The sequence below is a fragment of the Elephas maximus genome, chromosome 19 (genome assembly GCF_024166365.1).
Source record: "Elephas maximus indicus isolate mEleMax1 chromosome 19, mEleMax1 primary haplotype, whole genome shotgun sequence".
Classification (NCBI taxonomy): Eukaryota; Metazoa; Chordata; class Mammalia; order Proboscidea; family Elephantidae; genus Elephas; species Elephas maximus.
This window is the reverse complement of record NC_064837.1, coordinates 49703746-49725126: the sequence shown is the minus strand read 5'-3', so window position 1 is coordinate 49725126 and position 21381 is coordinate 49703746. Positions and strand designations below refer to the sequence as shown.

The window sequence follows — 21381 nt, the reverse complement described above, 5'->3', positions numbered from 1 at the left end:
CCCTGTGACTAGTGAGCCTGCTGACGAAGCTTGGAGATTGGATCAAAGACCAGGGCTGCTGCATCTGCTTTTCCTGAACTGACTCCAATCCCTATCAGGAGTGAGAGTCCTCACCCAAGGAGCCCGAGGCAAAGGAACCCTTTCTAGGCTTTGGTGTAGGGATTTCCATGTGGTTTCATGGCAGTCTGTAGAGAAAGACCACACCATTGCCGTTCCACTGCAGTCACCGTGTGAGCAAAAACCAGACTCGTAAGGAGGACATTGGCACGTAAGGAGGACAAAGACATGACTTAAAGAAAGAAAACTGACTTATGCCGCTTTGGCTATTAAATGCATTAAACCAAATTACAACTCTCAAAAGACTCACTTGCGTCCACGTGAAGGGTTGATCAAATAGGGATCTAGTAGGGTGGCAGCATTGCTAACAGCCTGGGCTTGGAGTAGGAGATGAGGGTGAAAGAAGGAGATGAAAAGATGCAATTCTGATGGTACCTCAGTCAAATAGTCTCCAAAAGAGTTAACAACAGAGGGGAAGGAATTATATTTTTATTCTTTTTGCCTCTGGAGAGAAAGGAGTACAGATAATAAAGAATCGGAATCCCCAGTTCTGCGATGGAGCAGTGAGAGGTGCCCTACCAGCCTTCAAACGTCCGAGGTGAGTTGAGGGCAACGACTATGGAAGGAAAAAAGCAAAGAAGAAAGCGAGACGATGGCACAAAAGAAAGTATTGAAAATTTGCTGGCTGGAAAATTAGTCTCATGCTCAAAAAAAAAAAAAAAAAGCCATATTATACAGCAAGCTGTTTCCTGTTGTAGCTACACTTGTGGCCTGGAGAGATTTATGAAAACAAAGGCAGAGAGGAGAGCATGACCTTACTGGGAGCAGGCAGCCTCAGAACAGGGTTACAGCTGGCGGCAGTTTTAACAAACCCTGGACCGAGTAACAAAACCTGGCTTCAAATAAGCTGGCACCTCTGTTTACATACGTCTTTCACTTTTATTTCAGCAGCTGCATGTTGACACACAACAGCCCAAATAAGTACAGGAGCCCAGCAGAGGGAGAAAGCTCTCTGCTGCTTCAGGAGACCAGGGGACAGGTTACTGATGTGACTTAGATGAGCCATTTTACCTCTCTAGGTCTTAATTTTCATATAAAGTGAAAAAAATTGAATAGAATTAATAGTGAGCAATCCTTTTGAATAAGGGCCAATACAGGAAAAATAATACTATATATAGACTTTTTTTTTTCCCTTTTCTGGGAAACAGCAATCCAGATGGAACTTTTTAGATTTTGGGCTTCAGTTTGCCCGTCACTGGACTAGACCATAACTAGGTTGGCCCAGATGAATTAGATCCTTGGGTCTCTGACAGAAGTGACTTGTTGACTATTTTTTTTAAAAAACATTTTATTGTGCTTTAGGTGAAAGTTTACATAGCAAATTAATTTTTCCAATCAGTGATTCTTGCACAGATTGCTTCATGATCTTGGTTGCAATCCCTGCAATGTGTAAGTGCTCTCCCCATTTCCTTCCCGGGTTTCCTGTTTCCATAAGTCCCATTTGCCTGTCCCTCCCTGTCTTCTAATCTTTGGTTTGGGGCAAATGTCCTTTTGGTCTCATATAGTTGTTGTTCTAAGAATCGCATTCTTCATGGATGTGATTGTCGATTTTATAGCCCTGTCTATTATTTGGCTGACTGGAACCCTGGTGGTGCAGTGGTTATGAGCTCGGCTGCTAACCAAAAGTCGGCAGTTCGAATCCACCAGGTGCTCCTTGGAAACCCTATGCGGCAGTTCTACTCTGTCTGATAGGGTTGCTATGAGTCAGAATTGACTTCATGGCAAAAAGTTTTGCTTTTATTATTTGGCTGAAAGGTGGCCTCCGGGACTGTTGGTAGTTTCAAGTTAGAAGGTTGTCTTAGGGCAATAATCTCGGTCGCTAAGAGCAAATAATCAAGGAAGATGGCCATGCTTAAGCAGTAGGGTTCAGTTCAGACAGATCAAGACCATTTCCCTTCTCCCTTGGTGGGACCACTAGAGTCTCTTAGGGGCCTGGTCCCCCTGTGAAGTACCCAAATCCAATAGGAGGACTCAGCCTTCCCTAAATATACGCATTCCAAAATTCGTTGGCTAAATTAGCTGATCTTGCCCTCAGGAGATCCAGGGTTATGCTGATAAGTCAGGCCTTTAGAGGTGAAATGAACCCAAGATGAAATAAGTCACATTCTTCAGCAGGGAAATCTGCAGTAGCTCCCTTGAGCATTCCCTGGTGCTATGACTTGCCCTGTACAGACTTTCTGCAACTACCCAAAGCCTTCCTGACACTGGGTTATAGGATCCCAGAGTCTGCCCAGTCTTGTTCTGCTACGACTTACATGCCCTGATTGCTTAGTTTGTTAATGACGCCACCCGTCTGCCCTCAAATTGCAATTGATCAACTCTGCGTGTGCCCCTGTGGACCCTGGTAAGTCTCCCCATCCCTACTTAGACTTCTGGTTACCCAAGATAGAAACCCTTCATTTTCCAAAGGGAAATTGCAGGTATGAAGAAACCAAATGATTTGTTTAGGGAAATGGGGAAAAAGTTAGAAATTTAGCTGAGCCAGAATTAGAACCTTCAGATCACAATTGCATCTAAAATACAGTAATTAGTAAGACTTCATTCTTAAATAAAATGTTGCTTTAATAAAATACTGCACATGTGTATTTTTCTTTTTAAAGATGTTTTGACCAGGATGGTTGGTGTGAATAAGAACGTGCTCTTAGTTGGCTTGGAAGATAGAAAGGAGTCATATATGCCCTCCAGGAATCAAAAGTAACATTGGAGTGACCTTCTGGAGAGAAGAATCCTGAACCCTCTCCTTGCTCTTTTGCCAAGATTTCAGAGCGTCAATGAAATGTACAAAAGCACCACCACGGAGTCTTCCATTAGGCATCTGAGGATCCAGCAAGGCAGGTATGGAACCAGTGGAAAATTCTGGAGAAAGCAGAGTTGGGTGAAGGGGGGATGATCTAGTGTGAGAGAGAAGAAACTGACTATGCCTGAATGTTCTGACCTAGAACAATATCTAGGTCACTGCAGCCATTCAGAAATCCAAGTAAGTACAATGACCGCAGATATAATAGAAAAATACAAGTAAGAAAGAAAATTGCCCCATTAACTACCTATTAATTATACTTCTAGTTGGTCCCCCATTATTGAGAGTGCCTTCTGTAAAGATTCAAACGTAACTAAAGCCATTTAGATATTGTTTGGCATATAATTTGCATGATATGCAAGATACTAAAAAACCCTCCTTTATCCATCCTTCTTTCCCTATCAAATCCACTACTCTTTTCTCCTTTCCTTGATCAGGTTGAGCACAGGTAGAAAATTCTCAGCTGAAATCCCCAGTCTGGGGTTGTGAGTTGGCCTTACCTGGAAGTCTTGCTTTTGTATACCTGACAGAAGAACGAGTCTTCAGGAAAAAAAATCCAGAACTGACCCAACTTTTAACAGTCAAGGCTCTCTCAAATAGCCTCTTTAGCTTTTCAAAAAAACATTACCCAATAGAATTAGAATTGCAAAAAGGGGAGGATCACCTGAGCTGACTCTAGCACCTCTGGCCTCAAAATGGGCTGGCAGAAGACCCTAGGTCCCCTCAATCTCTGGCACAAGTCATTGACTTTAAATACTGAAGACCCCATGTACCTTACAAAGACTTCTTGTCCGGCTGGCCCAGGACCCACATGAGGCAGTAGGGGATAAGACTTGCAGATGCCAGGGGCACTGCTGCACTCTTACAGAAGGACAGGACATAGAAGAGCAGCTCAATTTGGGATGGGGGTTTCAAAGAGTCAAAGAGGTGCAGGAAGATCAGGGAGGCCAGGATGCAGCTGAGGCGGAAGGGAAGCCACATTCTGAGCTTGCCCTTGCAGCTCTCCCTGTACATGCTGGAGTTGAGAGCCAGCCCCAGGCCAAAGAGGGTCCCCAGGTTCCTGAAGAGGCTGGCAAAGGGTGTGCTGTCAATTAGGACCCATTCTGGCCGTTCACACCATCTCTTGGCTTTCTCCAGGGTCCACAGGAGGTCTACATCTAGCCCCTTTAGCAGCAAGTAAAACCCAATGGCAAAGCTGAACAGGAAGAAGGTAATGAAAGAGTATTTCTTGAGGCTGGCATTGTAGATGCTCCGGATGTGGTGGAAAGTTCCTGCAACAGCAATGCCTGCGTGGAAAAAAGAATGACATGTCATTCTGGACCTTCAGCTGGAGGTAGGTCTGGAGTAATGGATGGCATGTCATTTGTCCTGCCATTGTGGAATTAAGTCACAACTGCCATGTCCGAGGTTACCTGGTTTCTTCCCATACATGACTTCAGTCTGTCCTCAGCCAGAAACTCTTTTGGATAGAAGGGTCATGTCTCATATATCTCCCCACAACCTGCAAGTTTCCTGTGAGGGTGGAAAGTCCTCCTGTCTCTGTTTGACTACCCTCAGGGACCAAGAGCTTATACCTACTGGGCAGCTCATTTCGTCTTTAAATGAATTTTATTGTTTAAAAGTTCTTTCTTATGCTGAGCTGAAATCTGTCCCCCTCAAATGCCATCTATTGGCCTCAGTTCTTTCTGCAGGAGTTAATAAATTGTCAATCTAGTACCTCCCTAAAACATTTGAAGATAGTTATCCTCTTCTCTAACCTAAACATTTGGCCTTTGATGTGACGTGGCTTCCAAGTTCTTCTCTAACGCAGACCAAACCCGTTCCTGTCGAGTTAATTCCGACTCATAGCAGCCCTATAGGACGGAGTAGTACTGCCTCCATAAGGTTTCCAAGGCTGTAATCTACGGAAGCAGATTGCTATATCTTTCTCCCTCAGTTAGCAGCTGAGTGCTTAACCACTGTACCACAAGGGCTCCTTCTCAAACATAGAACCCAAGACTAAATGCTGTGTTACTTTTGTGGTCACCATAATACGATTTTCTCCCTTGTTTTCAACATTCTTTGAATGTTATGGAGTCCTGGGAAAAGCAATTCCACAATTTCCCTAAAGTTATATATTCCAGTGCCTCCCACAAAGTCAAGAAGTTACTTCTTATACTTAACCTAAATCTTTTTCTACCCCTTATTAACTGGATCTAAGAAAACACAGATATTAAAAACTTTGAACCTACAAAAGAGATCAACTGTAGGATATCTATGGTACTAGGTTTGCAAATGAATGTATTTCCTGGGACGTTTGTGTTACATTGTTAAATTTGGTAGATTACCTTAAAACTAAATTAGGGTCCGCTTCCAGTGGAAAATCGTAAGAAATAAAAAATGTAGAAAGCTTGGAGGTTTCAGGTGAATTCAATTGGGTATATTAATTAGATGTATTACACCTTTTCTGGAACACACCTAATTATGCAAATCTGAGTATTTCTATAAAAATGAATCATTTCAAATTGTCCACCCTTGACTTTCACCCACTGAAACGCTAATAGCCTTGATTACAAACAGAACATGGCTGGAATGCTGGGATTTCGTGAGTAGGGAGAAACTAGGTAGTGGGGAGAGGGAGTTGGGAGAGGGAGTTGGAGCAGCTGATACCTGATAAGACTCCAGCAACAACCTGATGGGGAAAATGAGCAGCAAGGTAGATTCGAGACAGACAGACGTTCAGCTGCACAACCCAGAATCCCAACCACAAAATGACGTTCAAGCACCTGCAAAGGAAAAGACAACTATCACAGAACCTAGATGAAAAATCTTCAGCAAAGAAAACAGCCCCCTCAGCAATGTCGGAGACTGGCAATCTTTAGGTCCTTCAGTAAAATTTTTTGTACAGCTCAAATCTCCAAGATCCTAAATTCGAAGGAAGCCTGTGGCAAGTAGTGGTGAAGCCTTGTGTATGTGAATTTTACTTATTGTTTACAGATACTATCTACATCTATTTTATTTTTACCTAGCTATTTTAACTATTTGTTAATTAAGGATTTGCATCGTGGTTGCATACTTAGAGTTCCTTGTAGTCAGAATGTATGTTTCTTTGTTTATTTTAAGCCTGGATGGGCAAATCCGTGTTTGCTATAGAAACAGGTTTTTTATTTAATCCTGCCATTACCTCACTACCTGATCTTGAGAAGTTCCTTTAATTCATTAGGCCCTGTTTCCTTATCTGTTAAATAACAGTACACTGATGGGCCCCTTCTAGCTCTAACATTTTGTGACTATGATATTCACCCTCAGCAAAAGTGCCAGGAATCTTATCAGTGCCACCCCAAGGCATGGGAACAGGCTGGGGGACTGTGAGGGAGAGCATGGCTGTGTCAGCTATGGGGAAAGCCACCTCTTGCCCTCCACCAGCCACACCCTACTGGTGAATCCTTACCGTAACCTGTAGGTCGGTTTTTTCTTTCCCCGAAAGATGGAGAGGGTGGATGTGACCATCACGTAGTATACACCTGCTGTACCCATGGCATGGCCAGAGGGACTCCCTAAAGGACAGGAAAGAGATGGATGGATGAAAGGTGAAAAGTTCTCCATCTGGGAGACTGCTGGGGGTGTCATCTATCCATTTGTCCTCCATTCATCCTTCTATTCATCCTTCCATCCATCCACCTATTCAGCCTTCCATCTGTCCACCCATCTTGCCATCCATTATTTATCCATTTACCACCCATTGAGGGTCAAGGAAGGAATCCCTGAGGAAGGGATCTAGCATAAGACATGAGCTTGAGTGAAAAGCAAAACCAAACCAAACCCATTACTGCCAAGTCTATTCTGACTCATAGAGACCCCATGAGGGTGATGGAAATGAGTTGGTATTCCTAGTACCTGTCAAAAAGTTAAATCTTTCATTTGACCTAACAATACCTATCTGACTATAACTAATAAAATGCAGACAGAGTGTGGGATTGGACAGTCACCTCAGTGGAGACATATCCATGAACCAGCCCACTGGTCTGGAAAGCTAGGGGCTCAGGCCTCTACCACTTTCCTTTCTCTGGGCAAAAGGCCATGGTGGAAGTTACTCTCACAAACTCTTTGCCTGGGGGGTGCCTTTGCCTCCCTGGCACTAGCTCTGGAAACATCAAGTGGATTTCTGAAGCAACAGCAATATGGCTGTTCAGCAAGACCTTGCTGAATTGAATTAAAACGGAGTTGTACCAAATAGAAGCCTTGACGAAACCTTGAAGGGGTGATTGTCCGCATGTCCCCTCAAAGTCAGCTTCATTCACAATGAATGTTAGTGGGACCCATGATGAGCAAATGAGGCATAGTGGTTCAATGGTAGAATTCTTGTCCTCCATATGGGAGACCTGGATTTGATTCCTGGCCAATGTACCTCATGGGCAGCCACCACTTCTCTGTCAGTGGAGGCTTGCATGTTGCTATGACGCTGAACAGATTTCAGAGAAGCTTCAAGACTAAGATGGACTAGGAAGATAGGCCTGGTGATATATTTCTGAAAATCAGCCAGTGAAAACCCTATGGATCACAATGGTCAGATCTGCAACCAATCATGGGGATGACACAGGACCAGGTAGCGTTTCTTTCCGTTGTGCATGGGGTTGCCATGAGTCAGGGACCGATTCAATGGCAGATAACAACAACAGCATGATGAGCAAGGTACACTCAGCTTCTGTGTCTACAGGGGGTGGGACTCTCACCTGGCCCAGTCTCACAGGTGACAGGGAATTGCTTTATCAGGGGCACAGAGGTATTGCTGTAGTAATCGGTGTCCAGGACCCACCAGTATGGGCGCTGTCCAAAAAGGATCCTGTGGAAAAGTAGAGCCAGGGCCTGGAGTTATTGAACGACCCCTTTCCCAAAAACCAGCACCTTTGAGAAGAGAGAGTAGCTTGAGGGGAAGACCCACATGATCCTAAACAGAGCACTGGGTGGCTGGGGAGGGGCATAGGAGGGAGGCTTTTCACAGTACCTCCTTTATATAAACTTTGAATTTTGAAACATTTAAATGTATTATCTATTCAAACAGAAATAAATAAATAAATAAACAAAAAATCCTAAAAGTCATATAAATGGTAACTACGTGACTTTTTTTTTTTTTTTTAACCCTAAGGAGAAACTTGTCCTGGAAGGATGCTCTAAAGATGTGAAACTGCAGTTTGCAACCTGGGCTTGCATATATTATGGGTTCCCTCTTCCATTTCTTCAGGTCTTATGAATCCTGAGTTTCCCAGGACGCCAGAGCATGCACCCCAGCCCTGAGGAGAAGCCCCCCAGGAGACACGGCCCCCATCTCCATCAGAATCGCTCTCCTTAAAGACGTACATGGCTTTAGAGGCTTTCTCTGTGGGCTCTGAAGCGGAATATCTCAGACAATCCTAATGTACTGGGTTTGTTTTTCACTGTGGAGATGGAACCAAAGGTCAGTCAGGATGCCTCCTCTACCCTTCGGGGGTGGAACAATGAGTTCTCACCGAATTCAGGGACAGCTACTAACTCTGACCTCTACAACTCAGACAATCCAGACATCGTATTCGTGGTTGCTTAATGGAGTTCAGATATTGGGAATAAGCTTTTCTCTTTTTACTTTTTATGATCATGCTGTTGGATAAGGGAAATTATAGACAAAATTTACTAGTTTTGTCACCAGGGGTTTCAGGAGTCCTATCATTATGATTTTGGCTTTCGAGCCCAATAACTTTTATTGTTTTTGGCCAAATAATATTAAAGGTAGAGGAGATCTTAAGAGTTACCTGACCATGGACATAGTCTTAGGGATGGAAAAAGGTCTTAGGAGGCAGCTGGTCCAACCTCTTTATTTTCTAGATGAGGAAATAGAGGCCAAACCAGTGATGTGCTAGAGTTGGCTGGCACTGGCTAGCAGGAGCCAGTTGTTACATATCCAGGACTTTTGCAAGCTGGAACCATCAGTAACTTGGAAATGGCCAGAGTGGGAACATTTACACCATGGAAACTCGCAAACACTGAAATCAGGACTTCATCCCCACCTCACCCCACTGCACCCCCAGTTGGTTTACCAGCACTGGCTGTAACAGAGTTCTCAAGAGTATTGCCTCTGAAGCCAGTCTGCCTGGCTCAAATCCTGGCTTATCCATGAACTAATCATGTTGGTCTAGTCATTTAATTTCGTGCCTTGATCTCCTCACCTGTAAAAAGTAGTAACTACCCTATGGAAATGCAGTTAGCACATGCCAGGTACATACTAAGTATTCAATAAATGTTAACTATGACTATTAGTAAAGTTTCAGATATAACCTAAGTGTAAAGGTTATAAAACAGAAACTCGGAAAGGTAATATGACTTGCCAAGGACATAGATGGCTGTGGCAGAACAAGGGCTGGAGCCCAATGCCCTGGATTACATTTCTTTACCCCACACATCAATCTTTTGAATTATCTTTTTCATTCTTCACACATCATCTTTCTTCTTTCATACATCTATCTTTATGTTGCTTACTGTGCTTCAAGGTAATAAAACTGTCTTTCTTTGATTAAAGCCTATAATTTAGATTTTTCACTAAGTCCAATGGGCCTTTCTGCCCCTTCAATCTATATGAAACACGCTTTCCTGCTTTTGCAACTCACTGACAGGGTTTCTCTGTCTTCCCTCTTAATGTAAATGACCCAAGGTCAAGGGGGAAAACAGCATGTGGTCTTCCATGGGAAGAGCAACTTCTAGGGTGAAGACCTTTCTCTTCCCTTGCTCGTCTCCTCTCTGTCTGGTTCTTACTCACCACTTAAACACAAGGTTGAGCCAGTCTCCAATCACAGCTACCCAGAGGAGTTTGATGCCCACAGCTTCCCGAAGGTGGAACCAGATGGGGAAGAGGACAAAGAAGGCATTCCTGAGGTCTGCGATCATGGTCACCAAGATGAACCAGTCCTGGGAGTTCTGGTAATTCACCTGGAGATAGTGCGTTGATTGGATTCCAAAGTCATGGAGAACATTCATGCTGTCTCCCATCTTCATTCCCTTGGCACCTCAGGAAGCTGTCAGCTGATCCCTTGCAGTACTTTCAGGCTTGATGGTGATTGCTCTGCTATCAGCCTGCGCCTTGCCCCTGTTTTATACACCCTGTATCCAGTCTGCAGGTCAACCCAGCCCTGATCTTTGGACTCAAAAACCACTTTTGTCTAAAATCTATTGATCAAAGGTGCATCATCAGTAGGTTGATGCAAACGTGTTCGGGGTAATTTACGTAAAATAGAAAAACAGGCACACAAAAACAGCCTGATCTGCCATGTACTCAGCAGGGCCAATTATTAACTTGGGCATGCTGCTTGACAGGGCAAGGGGCTGCCCTCCTGGTCTCCCAAAGCAGGCCAGAGACCCAGGACAGAGTCTAATTCCATCATGGTTTTTTAAGTCTGCAATTGCACGTATTTGGAGACAAAGTCTTGGTGACCGACCTGTGCTCTAGCTATTCAAGTTTCAAGTTATTAATTTTAAAATATAATAAGTTCTGTCACACTGGGAACTGTCACCTTGCTAGTCCTTCCTTAACTTCCTTGGGTTCTAGGAAATGCCTCTGGTTTAGAAGATTAAACTCTCTTCCTAGTAGTGGCTCCATATCTCTTAGGGACAGAAAGTAATCATCTTTGATGTCTTTCAAGTTAGGACCTTTGAGTTTTTAACACATAAGTTTAAGCAATAACATGAATGTATGTTCATGTAAAAACAATACGAATGTGTAGCACTAAATAAGAACACCAGAAAATTGGTGACTGGGGACTTGGGAATAAAAGTTGAAATTTTTAGTTATTTTTGAGAAAGACTTCTGCATCTTGAGCTTCCTTTCAACTGTGGTTGGAGATATGTTGTTGTTGTTAGTTGCCTTTGAGTTGATTCTACTCATAGTGACCCCACGTGTGCAGAGCAGAACTGCTCCATAGGGTTTTCAAGTCTGTGACCATTTGGAAGTAGGTTGTCAGGCCTTTTGGCTAGTAGTCAAGTGCTTAGCTGTTTGCACTACTCAGGGACTCCTCCTGGAGATACCAAAAAGCAAACCTGTTGCTGTTGAGTTGATTCCAACTCGTAGTGACCATATAGGTCAGAGTAGAACTGCCCCATAAGGTTTCCAGGGAGCGGCTGGTAAATTTGAACTGCCAACCTTTTGGTTAGCAGCCCTATCTTTTAACCACTATGCCACCAGGGCTCCTCTTGGAGATATCTATCTATCTATCTATCTATCTGTCTGTCTGTCTCTCTGCCTGTCTGTCTACCTACCTACCTATTTAGCATTGCATACATGTATGGGTATGTATATACATATGCACATGTATACGCATACATTTATATTTTAAAATGGCCAGGAAGACAATGCAATCTTATTAGTGCCATAAATGCAGACAAGAAATAAATAAAACTAACAAACACCAAGTTATGACAGGCCATGTTGCCTGCTTACCCGCAGGAGCAGAAACCAGCCTACAAGCAGTGGAGAGACCAAATATCTCACACTCAGGTCACGTGGGACTCTGAAGTGAGCAGGGGAGTGAGTCAGGAGTTGGACTGATGCATTTTCAAGGATAAAAGTCAGTGGGAAGAAAACCATTTTAAATGCACCTGAACTTCCCGTTAGTAAGTCCATATTGGCTTGTAAGGGGTAGGCTAGGGATAGGGAAGAGAAACTCAGAGCTAATGAGTCTGTAGCAAAAGCTGGCAACATTCCAAGGTGGAAATGATTAAAACATCATCCATAAAATTTGGAAATGGATAATCGTTATGGTTACACAACATGGTAACACAATGTCATTGAATTGTATATGTGAAAAAAGTTGAAAGGCAAATGTTTTGTTATGTATATATTTACCACAATTAAAAAAAAAATCATCCAGGATGTATGATCTGGAGTCTCATCCCCAATCCCCATGGGCTCCAGTTCAAGCTGACTCCAGTTGCGCTTGACCACATTGTCTCTGCTGGTCCAAGCAACCCTAGAGTCTCCTGCCACATCTGTCCTGGAGACTAGGTAATGGTGGTGTTGGCGTTGGTGGCAAAGGGTGGGCTGCAAAGGAAGCATGTGCTTGGCAGTGTTGGAGGCAGAGGGAGCTTCCGTACTGTCAAGTCTGCTGGGTCATAGGTAGACAGCCCACCAGAAGAGACAGCTGCTTCCCTTTACCCAGGTAAGCTTTCCTCGAAAGTATTGAGTAATTCCTGGGTGATCCCTGGGGACTGGAGTTTCTAGGGTCTGAGGAGAGTTGAGGACAAATAGGGCAGATCTGTCGAAATATCCAAAGGCCACTCTGGGTCTCCACAGGGTTGCTAGGAGCCAGGGTCCCTGAGTCTGGTGGATTTCCATCATGTGCTCAGCATATGGGGAGAAAATGGAGAGCCTTATCTTCCGGGGAACTTCAGGTAGAAGGCTTGTTTGTACTGATAAGGAGTCATAATGGAGCCGATAACCTATTCGGAGTAGGTAGGAGCAGTTGGGAAGTCCTTCTGACCTCTTGGTCAGAGCAACTGCATATTCCACCAGGAGATTATTTGCTAGTCTCCACTTTTCTACCTCCCAGCCCCTTTCTGCTTCCTCCAGCAAACTTTTATCATGTGCAGACAGAGGTAAGGCCCCAAAGGATCTGAGCCTGCTAGAAAGCTGAATGAAGGGAGAAATAGTGCAGTTATCAAACCCTCAAAGGTCTTGCAATATTTGAGGTGAATATTGTGGATTAAGCGTTTGAGTTGCTGGAGGTTTTGCTGAGAATCCACCCATTTAGAGAACTATCTCCGTAAGGGGGGATTCCACCATCTTCTTCTAACACCTGTCATTTTTCAAGAAGTTCTTCAGCTTAATTTAACAAATGTTTACTGAGCAGAGCACCATGTCTGGCTCTCGGAGGAGGCCAAAATTAAATCACAATCATCCTCTAGGACCTCGACAGTCTAGTGGGGAAGGGTGGCCAGACATTACACAACTATGTAAATTGGGGGAGTCCTTAGATAGAGGCTGAACCTCATTTGTGCAAATGTCAGTGAGCTCCCTGTTATTTTGTTCTCAGAGGAGATGTTCAAGACTTATTAATGCCCTCTGGGGAAATGACCAGCCTAGAGTGAGATATTATATGGTCACCTTTTCATCAGGTCCCCTAGCTGGGCACTCCTCAGTCACTCTTCTCCACAAACAGAAATTCAGAGGCTTCGGATCTTGATTTGGGAAGAATAAGAAGGATGGATGCGAGAAAGTACAGTCTGGTCTGCCCTTAAATAAGTGCAGCTGGTTCTAGAGTACCTTCTCCCAGAGGAGTTCGAGTGATTCACTCAAACAACCTTACTTGCCAACAGGAAAGCAAAGAGGGGAAACAGTCATAAAAAGAAATTCCGAGTTTACTTGCAGCCTAATCCTCTCTTCTGGCTGGAACTGTGAGTTCTGTTGAGACAGGAGCTGCCTTTACTTTTGCTCAGTTGTTACCACTAGAAATGGATGTTGTCTGCACATTGTAACAGGGATGCAAAAACCTAGTTTCAATACAGACCTTTGAGTAGCAGCAGTGATTTCTCAGAGGGGTGACAGCCCAAAGTGTAAGATGTAAAGTTTTTTTATTTTTTTAATTTCTTTACTTTGGGGGGTGTTTTTTTTTTTTTTTTTGCTCGACTGAGAGACCAATGAGGGAAATGTTTAGTGGTGGACTGTAGAAACTGGCCAAATCAACAGTTGCCACCTTCTAAGTGAGTGACCCAGATCATTTTTTACAAAAACATGTTGGGAAAAAAAAGGTGGAGGGAGAGGTGGATTAATCATTGTTAGCCAGTGAAAATGGCTGACTTATCTCTGGCGCAGTGAGAGAGTTCAGCTTCAGGACCTTGAACTGTGCATCCGTTGACCAGGTGCAGGAAGCATGGTGTGTGTCTCACGGAAAAATACCTGAAGGCATTTGCTTCATTACAAACCATGGAGAACTCCCTGCTCACTACCTTCCTCGGCCACCCCAGGGGCCAGCTTCTACCAAAGTCAAATACATCATCAGAACCTTGGTGGGAATCACAGACTGACCTTCCTCTCCCTCTCCTACCTCCTCCTTACCTCCTTCCTGAAGAAGCTGTTGCTCCTTCCGGAGAATATCCTGTTTCTACAAATGTCCTATCAGTTCCCTCACGGACAGATGGTAGATGACTCTTCCCTTCTCAGACAATCCTTTGACAAGGCCAAACCACCCTAGCAGTTAGGAAACATTCTTGCTGTCAACTTGGAACCTTCCTCCCAGGAGTTAAATTTTGTTGATGGTGTATTGCAGAGGCAGGGTAGACAGGACTATTTGGAAAAGACTCATTTTCCCCTTTGTCCTGGTCTGTTCCCCTGAGGCAAAGAAGGGCTATTTGAGGAGACAAGGGAAGCGTGACAGGACCTAAGGATCCGGACCAAAGCTGTCGTCTCTCCTTGCTTCAATTTACAATTTTTTTGGAAGACTTGAGACCAATCAAAGAAGGAGAGGGAAACCGAGTCATTAATTGAAATAGCTCAGCCCTGGATTAAGCCTTAGCGTGGTGGGGAATGGGAATAAGGAGGGAGTATGACAGGGAGGGAAACCCTGGTGGCATAGCGGTTAAGTGCTACTGCTGCTAACCAAGAGGTTGGCAGTTCAAATCTGCCAGGTGCTCCTTGGAAACTCTATCAGGCAGTTCTACTCTGTCCTGTAGGGTCACTATGAGTCAGAAGCGACTGGACAGCAGTGGGTTTGGTTTTTCTGGTTTACAAGGGGGAGGGGTGGGAGTGGGGCAGGAGGAGCTCCTTGGTTTTCTTAGAAGATTCTCAGAAACACTCAGCCCAAGAGACTGTCCGTCTCCCACTGCCACCTCCAGGATTGAAAAAAAAAGGAATAGAAAGATTAAAGTGCTGTGTAACCTTGACCAAGTCACCAGCGGTCTCTGGGTTTTAGTTCAACTGTAAAATCAGACTCATGACCTTGTCCCACTTTCACCTTTCACATTCTTTGAGCCTGCCCCTTTGAAAGCAGCTCCAACGAGGTGCTGCCTGATTGTGAATTATCTAATAGAAATTGATAGTTATTGCCTGAAGGAAAAGATAAATAGGGTTATACATTTTTTAATTAAAATATTTTCAAAAGTAATGCATTCACTTGGTTTTAAAAAAATGCAGTTTGAAAGATATTCAGTGAAAGTCCATCTTCCTCCCGTAAATGGGGTACTTTCTAAACAGTGAGGCAGAAACCAGCCTGACCTGAAGTACACAGGGAGTCAGAGAAAACTCCACATTCTTTTCTCTTTTTGTCACGAATGGATATCAAATTGCTACTGTCTCTCTTATGCTTCTTTTACCAACTTATGGTGACTCCATGTGTGTCAGAGTAGAACTGTGCTCCATAAGGTTTTCAGTGGCTGATTTTTCAGAAGGAGATTGCCAGACCTTTCTTCCGAGGTATTCCGGGTATACTCAAATCTCCAACCTCTCGATCAGTAGCCAAGCTCATTAACCTTAACTGTTTGTACCACCGAGGGACTCCAAGCTCCATATTCTTAAGTGAAAGTTGCCTCCCTAGGTAGAGCCTGAGATCTAGGTGGGATCCAGATTAGGGCTTATCCTTTCACCCTTTTCTTCCCCATTCCTTTTCTTCTTCCCAGCTCTGCCCTTGTAGTCCTTTCAATCAACTCTTTTCTTTAAGAGATAGGAGATTTCATCCCAACCAAAACACCCATGTTGTACAGTTGGTTATTAGGCCTTCCCTCTTCCAGAGCCCAGCTGGGGAGATAATCAGGAAATGAGTGGTCTGGACCCGCTGAACCCACATCTCATCCTCTCTGAGAGGTTCCAAGTGAGAACCATGATGCAGAAAAAAGGCGAAGAGGTGAGGCCTGGAATTGCCATTAAAACAAACAGCTCTGTGGGCCTTTAGGGGGCCAAGGGGCTATTCTGAGCTATAAAAACACAGCAAGGCGAAAGGAGCCATCTGTCCTGCTAGTCCTTGTCTCCCTGGACAGGGGTCCTTACAGTGCCTGACCTCTGGCCAGAGTAAAGCCAGGAGAGAGGGGGCAGGGCGGCAGGAGTTCACACGCCTCCTGGAGTCTTCACAGTGGGAAGGGAAAGCAGCCTTTTTTTCTCTTGACGATTGTCTTCACTTCAGTAGGTTTGAAGTGATCATAGTGTGGCGCTGGGGCCAAGTAAGTCCAAGGACCTCTCCAACTCTGAATTCCACAGAGCAGGATGCCTGTGGCTCCCTCCTCAACCCTGTGAGACCACAGCCTCTTCTCCTCTGCTGGAAAGTCACCTTCTCGTGGTCAGATTTGCTGGTTGGCTTTTTCTCATCTTTCTTCCTCTTTATCTCTTGAGCCATATCTGACACTTTTGACAGTTAACTGCCTTGAAAAACTCATTCGCTCAGTCTCAGTGGTGTTCAGTGTTGCTCCTGCAAGCTCTATTTTCCTGTCTCTTCTGCCAGCCCCAGTCAGCGTGATGTTGGCCAAGGCTCTGCTCTTCTTCATTCTCTCTCTTCCCACCCTCCTAGGCAGCTTCAACGCCGGCAGGTGACTCCCAAATCCGCATCTCCACCCCTGGCCATCGTTCATTTAATCCTTGAGTGTTTATTGATTCCCCTTCTGCCCTTGTCTCCTCCTTTCTGCAACCTTTGCTGGTTGATGGTCCCGGTGCTGCAGGTCTCATCTGGAGAGGAAATGGTTGGGCTCAGTGTTAGTATTGCCCTTTGGCCCCCTGTTCTGTCTTAGCCTGTGCTGCCAACTTAATTTCTTACTCTGGATCTTTGAACTTCTTGTGAGGTAGTCAAATGAGAAAGTGATGGTTCAATGGCAAAGAATTTACTCAAATGTCACAATTGTTATTGTTTATTCAAATTTCAACTAAGACATATTTAAGCACACATACTGAGTGTGACACCACGCTGGGCTCCAGGCCACCAAGGACAACAGGACATTGTTCTTACCCCAGGGAACTCAGGGAGTGAGGGGAGGATATGAATAGACCATGAACTGGAGTTTAGGGTGTGAGCCTCCAAAGTAGAGTTCTGTCCAAAATTTAAACTTACAAGAAAAGACCAGACTTACTGGTCTGACAGAGACTGGAGACACCCCAAGAGTATAGCCCCCAACACCCTTTTAGCTCAGTACTGAAGTCACTCCTGAAATTTACCCTTCGGCCAAAGATTACACAGGCCTATAAAACAAATAACACATGTAGTTCAACCACATGTATGAGACCGAATGGGCACACCAGCCCAAAGGCAAAGACGAGAGGCAGGAAGTAGCAGAAAACCTGAATGAATGCAAATGGGGAACCCAAGGTCCAGAAGGTGAAACTGTTGACACATCACGGGGTTGGCAACCAATGTCACAAAACAATCTGTGTATTAATTATTTAATGAGAAACTAATTTGCTCTGTAACATCCACCTAAAGCACAATTGCAAAAAAAAAAAAAATAGAGTCTGCCTATAGGGAGAACAAGCACTTAGTTTTGCTCAGGAAAAAGTGGAGGGGGTGCTACTTGATTTGGGCTTCAGAGGATGAATAAGATGTCACCAGGTGAGGAAGGGAAGAAGAGGGAGAGCAGCGTGCCAAAGGGAGGGGAGCACGTGGGCAGAGGCGCAAGGGGTGGGAGAGGCCTGTTTGAGAACGGCAGGTGGTCTGGGGTGTCTGGAGGGCAGGGCATCAGGATGGCAGGGTGGGCGGGTCCTAGTCTGTGAATGACCACACATGCACTGCAGAGAATGGGGAGCTCTGAAGATTTATAAGAGGCAGTTGGTCAAGGACAAAAAATACAGGAGGGGGAGGGGAGAAAGTTAGATGCGAAGTTTGTGGCTTGGCTGGTGCACCCTGGGAGTCTGGCAAGGACACCTCAGGACGGTGTCTTGGTGAATCTGCCACAGTCCAAAGGAGGGCCTGGATCAGAAACTGGCTTCATCAACTTGCCAATGGGGACTTGTCTTTTAGGAAAGATTTAGATTTGCCCAAGTCTTTCCTGAAGGCCAATCTACTGATCTATAGTAACTGTCATAGCAAAAGTAAAATGCCAATTCGTTCATTTACGAAAAGAGATATAACTGATTTGCTGATTTTCTTCTCATGACTGAAATGTGGGATGGGGAGCTGGTCTGTTGAGCTGGGAATCAGAATCAGCAGCTGGTCCTGAGATAGGTTTGATAGGGCCTGGGGTCTCCATCCACATGGCTAATAGGGAGATACCTGCCCCAGGGCTGGACATGTCCTGGCCTTGGGCCACCTCCTCTGCTCCAGCCATGGTTGGATTTTCACTGCCAGGGCAGGCTCTGTAATGCCACTTTTCTGCACCTTTGATGGGCATATTCTTTATCTTAGACTGGTCAATCTCACCTGGCAGGCTCCTCCTACAAAAAATCCAGAGGTTTTGCAACCTGGGCTACATATTAGAATTACCTGGGAAGATTTAAAAGCTGCTAATGCCTGAACCTCACCCCTGTTGTTGTTAGGTTCCATCGAGTTGGTTCTGACTCATACCGACCCCGTGTACAACAGAACAAAACACTGCCAGGTTCTGTACCATCCTCATAATCATTGTTATGCTTGAGCCCATTGTTACAGCAACTGTGTCAGTCCATCTTGTTGAGGGTCTTCCTCTTTTTTGCTGACCCTCTACTTTACTAAGCATGATGTCCTTCTTCAGGAACTTGTCCCTCCTGATAACATGTCCAAAGTACGTGAGACAAAGTCTTGCCATCCTTGCTTCTAAGGAGCACTCTGGCTGTACTTTATCCAAGACTGATTTGTTCATCCTTTTGGTAGTCCATGGTATATTCAATATTCTTTTCAAATACCATAATTCAAAGGTGTCAATTCTTCTTTGGTCTTCCTTATTCATTGTCCAGCTTTCACATGAATACGAGGCAATTGAAAACACCATTGCTTGTGTCAGGCACCCCTTGTCCTCAGAGTGACATCTTTGCTTTTTAACACTTCAAAGAGGTCTTTTGCAGCAGATTTGTCCAATGCAGTACCTTGTTTGATTTCTTGACCGCTGCTTCCATGGACTCTGATTGTGGATCCAAGTAAAATAAAATCCTTGACAACTTCAATTTTCTCCGTTTATTATCATGATGTTGCTTACTGATCCAGTTGTAAGGATTTTTTTTTTTTATGTCGAGGTGTAATCCATACTGAAGGCTGTAGTCTTCGATCTTCGTTATTAAGTGCTTCAAGTCCTCTTCTTTTCAGCAAGCAAGGTTGTGTCATCTGCATAACGCAGGTTGTTAATGAGTCTTCCTCCAATCCTGATGCGCGTTCTTCATATAGTTCAGCTTCTCAGATTATTTGCTCAGCATACAGATTGAGTAAGTATGGTGAAAGGATACAACTCTGTCGCACATGCTTCCTGACTTTAAACCACGCAGTATCTCCTTGTTCTGTTCAAACGACTGCCTCTTGATCTATGTACAGGTTCCTCATAAGCACAATTAAGTGTTCTGGAATTCTCATTCTTCCAATGTTATCCATAATTTTTTATGATCTGCTCAGTCGAATGCCTTTGCATAGTCAATAAAACACAGGTAAACACCATTCTGGTGTTCTCTGCTTTCAGCCAGGATCCATCTGACATCAGCAGTGATATCCCTGGTTCCACGACTTCTGAGTCCATCTTGAATATCTGGCAGCTCCCTGTTGATGTACTGCTGCAACCGCTTTTGAATGATCTTCAGCAAAATTTTATTTGCATGTGATATTAATGATACTGTTTGATAATTTCTGCGTTCTATTGGATCATCTTTCTTTGGAATGGGCACAAATGTGGATCTTTCCTGGACGGTTGGCTAAGTAGCTGTCTTCCAAATTTCTTGGGGTAGATGAGTGAGAGCTTTCGGTGTTTCATCCATTTGCTGAAACATCTCAGTTGGTATTCTGTCAGTTCCTGGAGTCTGGTTTTTTGCCCATGTCTTCAGTGCAGCTTGGACTTCTTCCTCAGTACCGTTGGTTTTTTGTTTGTTTCTGTTATTGTGCTTTAGGTGAAAGTTTACAGCTCAAGTTAATTTTTCATTAAAAAATTTGTACATGTATTCTTTTACGACATTGGTTGCAATCCCCACAATGGGGTGGCACAATCCTCCTTTCTACCCCGTGTTCCCTGTGTCCATTTGACCAGTTCCTGTCCGTTCCTGCCTTCTCATCCTGCTTTTGGACAGGAGAAGCCCATTTGGTCTCGAATATTTGGTTGAACTAAGAAGCACATTCCTCACGTGTATTATTTTTTGTTTTATAGTCCTTTGTAATCTTTGTCTGAAGAGTGGGTTTCAGCTCTGAGTTGACAGAGCATCCAGGGGCATAGTTTCAGGGATTCCTCCAGTCTCTGTCAGACCATTAAGTCTGGTCTTTTTATATGAATTTAAATTCTGTTCTACATTTTTATCCTGCTCTGTCTGGAATTCTCTGTTATGTTCTCTGTCAGGGCGGTCATTGGTTGTAGCCAGGCACCATCTAGTTCTTCTGGTCTCAGGCTGGTGGAGTCTCTTGTTCATTTGGTCTTTTACTCCTTTGGGCTAGTATTTTCCCTGTGTCTTTGGTTTTCTTAGTACCATCAGTTCTTGATCTCACCCCTTGAGATCCTGATTTTATTGGTCTGAGGCAGGGCTTCGAGCAGGTTCATTCTGGCTTGAACCCCTGCTGAGAATTTGCCTTTCTACCCCCAGATATACTGAATCAGAATCTACATTTTAGCAAGATCCCCAGGTGTTCCTTCTGTATAATAAATTTTGAGAACCACCACTGTTCTACCAGTGGAGCCATGGTGGCATAGTGGTTAAAAGCTTGGCTACTAACCAAAAGGTCAGTGGTTCAAATCCACCAGGGACTTCTTGGAAACCCTACGGGGCAGTTCTTTTCTGTCCTATAGGGTCGCTATGAGTTGGAATTGGCTGCACAGCAACAGGCTTGGGTTTTGATTCTACTAGTCGTTCTCAGAATTGGTCCCTAAGGAGCAGCATTAACATCACCTGGGAACTTGTTAGAAATTCAAATTCTCAGCAGGGGTTTGAACTGGAACAATTCAGTTCGAAGCCCTGGTCTAAGGTGCAGCCTGGGTATTGAGTTTTAAAATCTCCCCTAGTAATTTCAATATATAGTCAAGGTTGAGAGCCTTTGCTTTAAGGCACCTTTGCATATTTTAGCTCCAGTCCACCAAGTGTTGATTTTGCTCTTAGAAGGTTGCTTAATATGGATCAGGTGCCAAGTGCTTTTCAAGTGTTACTTTAATTCTTAAAACAGTCCTAGCAGGCAGTGAAGAGGAGCAGCGATACAGGGGACGGACGGCAGTGAGGTATAACCTGGGGTCAATCCCAGCCCCATCGCTGACCAACCAGCCAGGTGACTTATTGGGGAAGTTACCTTGTCCTTTTGCATCTTCATTTCTTCATCTATAAAATGGGGAGTATTAATATCTGCTGTACAAGAGTTGGTGTCAGGAATAGATGAATGAGGCAACAGGTGGAAATCACCATTCTCCTGGAT

The 21381-nt window shown here is 44.3% G+C and overlaps 1 protein-coding gene across 1 annotated transcript; it reads right to left on the bottom strand.

Moving 5' to 3' along the window:
- Nucleotides 1-3688: 3688 nt before the first annotated feature.
- G6PC1 (glucose-6-phosphatase catalytic subunit 1) lies at nucleotides 3689-9910 on the bottom strand. The gene is made up of 5 exons (XM_049860409.1): nucleotides 9681-9910; nucleotides 7627-7736; nucleotides 6345-6450; nucleotides 5564-5679; nucleotides 3689-4200 (listed from the first exon to the last, which is right to left on the bottom strand). The coding sequence occupies exons 1-5, from the start codon at nucleotides 9908-9910 to the stop codon at nucleotides 3689-3691; spliced, it is 1074 nt and encodes a 357-aa protein (XP_049716366.1).
- Nucleotides 9911-21381: the final 11471 nt, after the last annotated feature.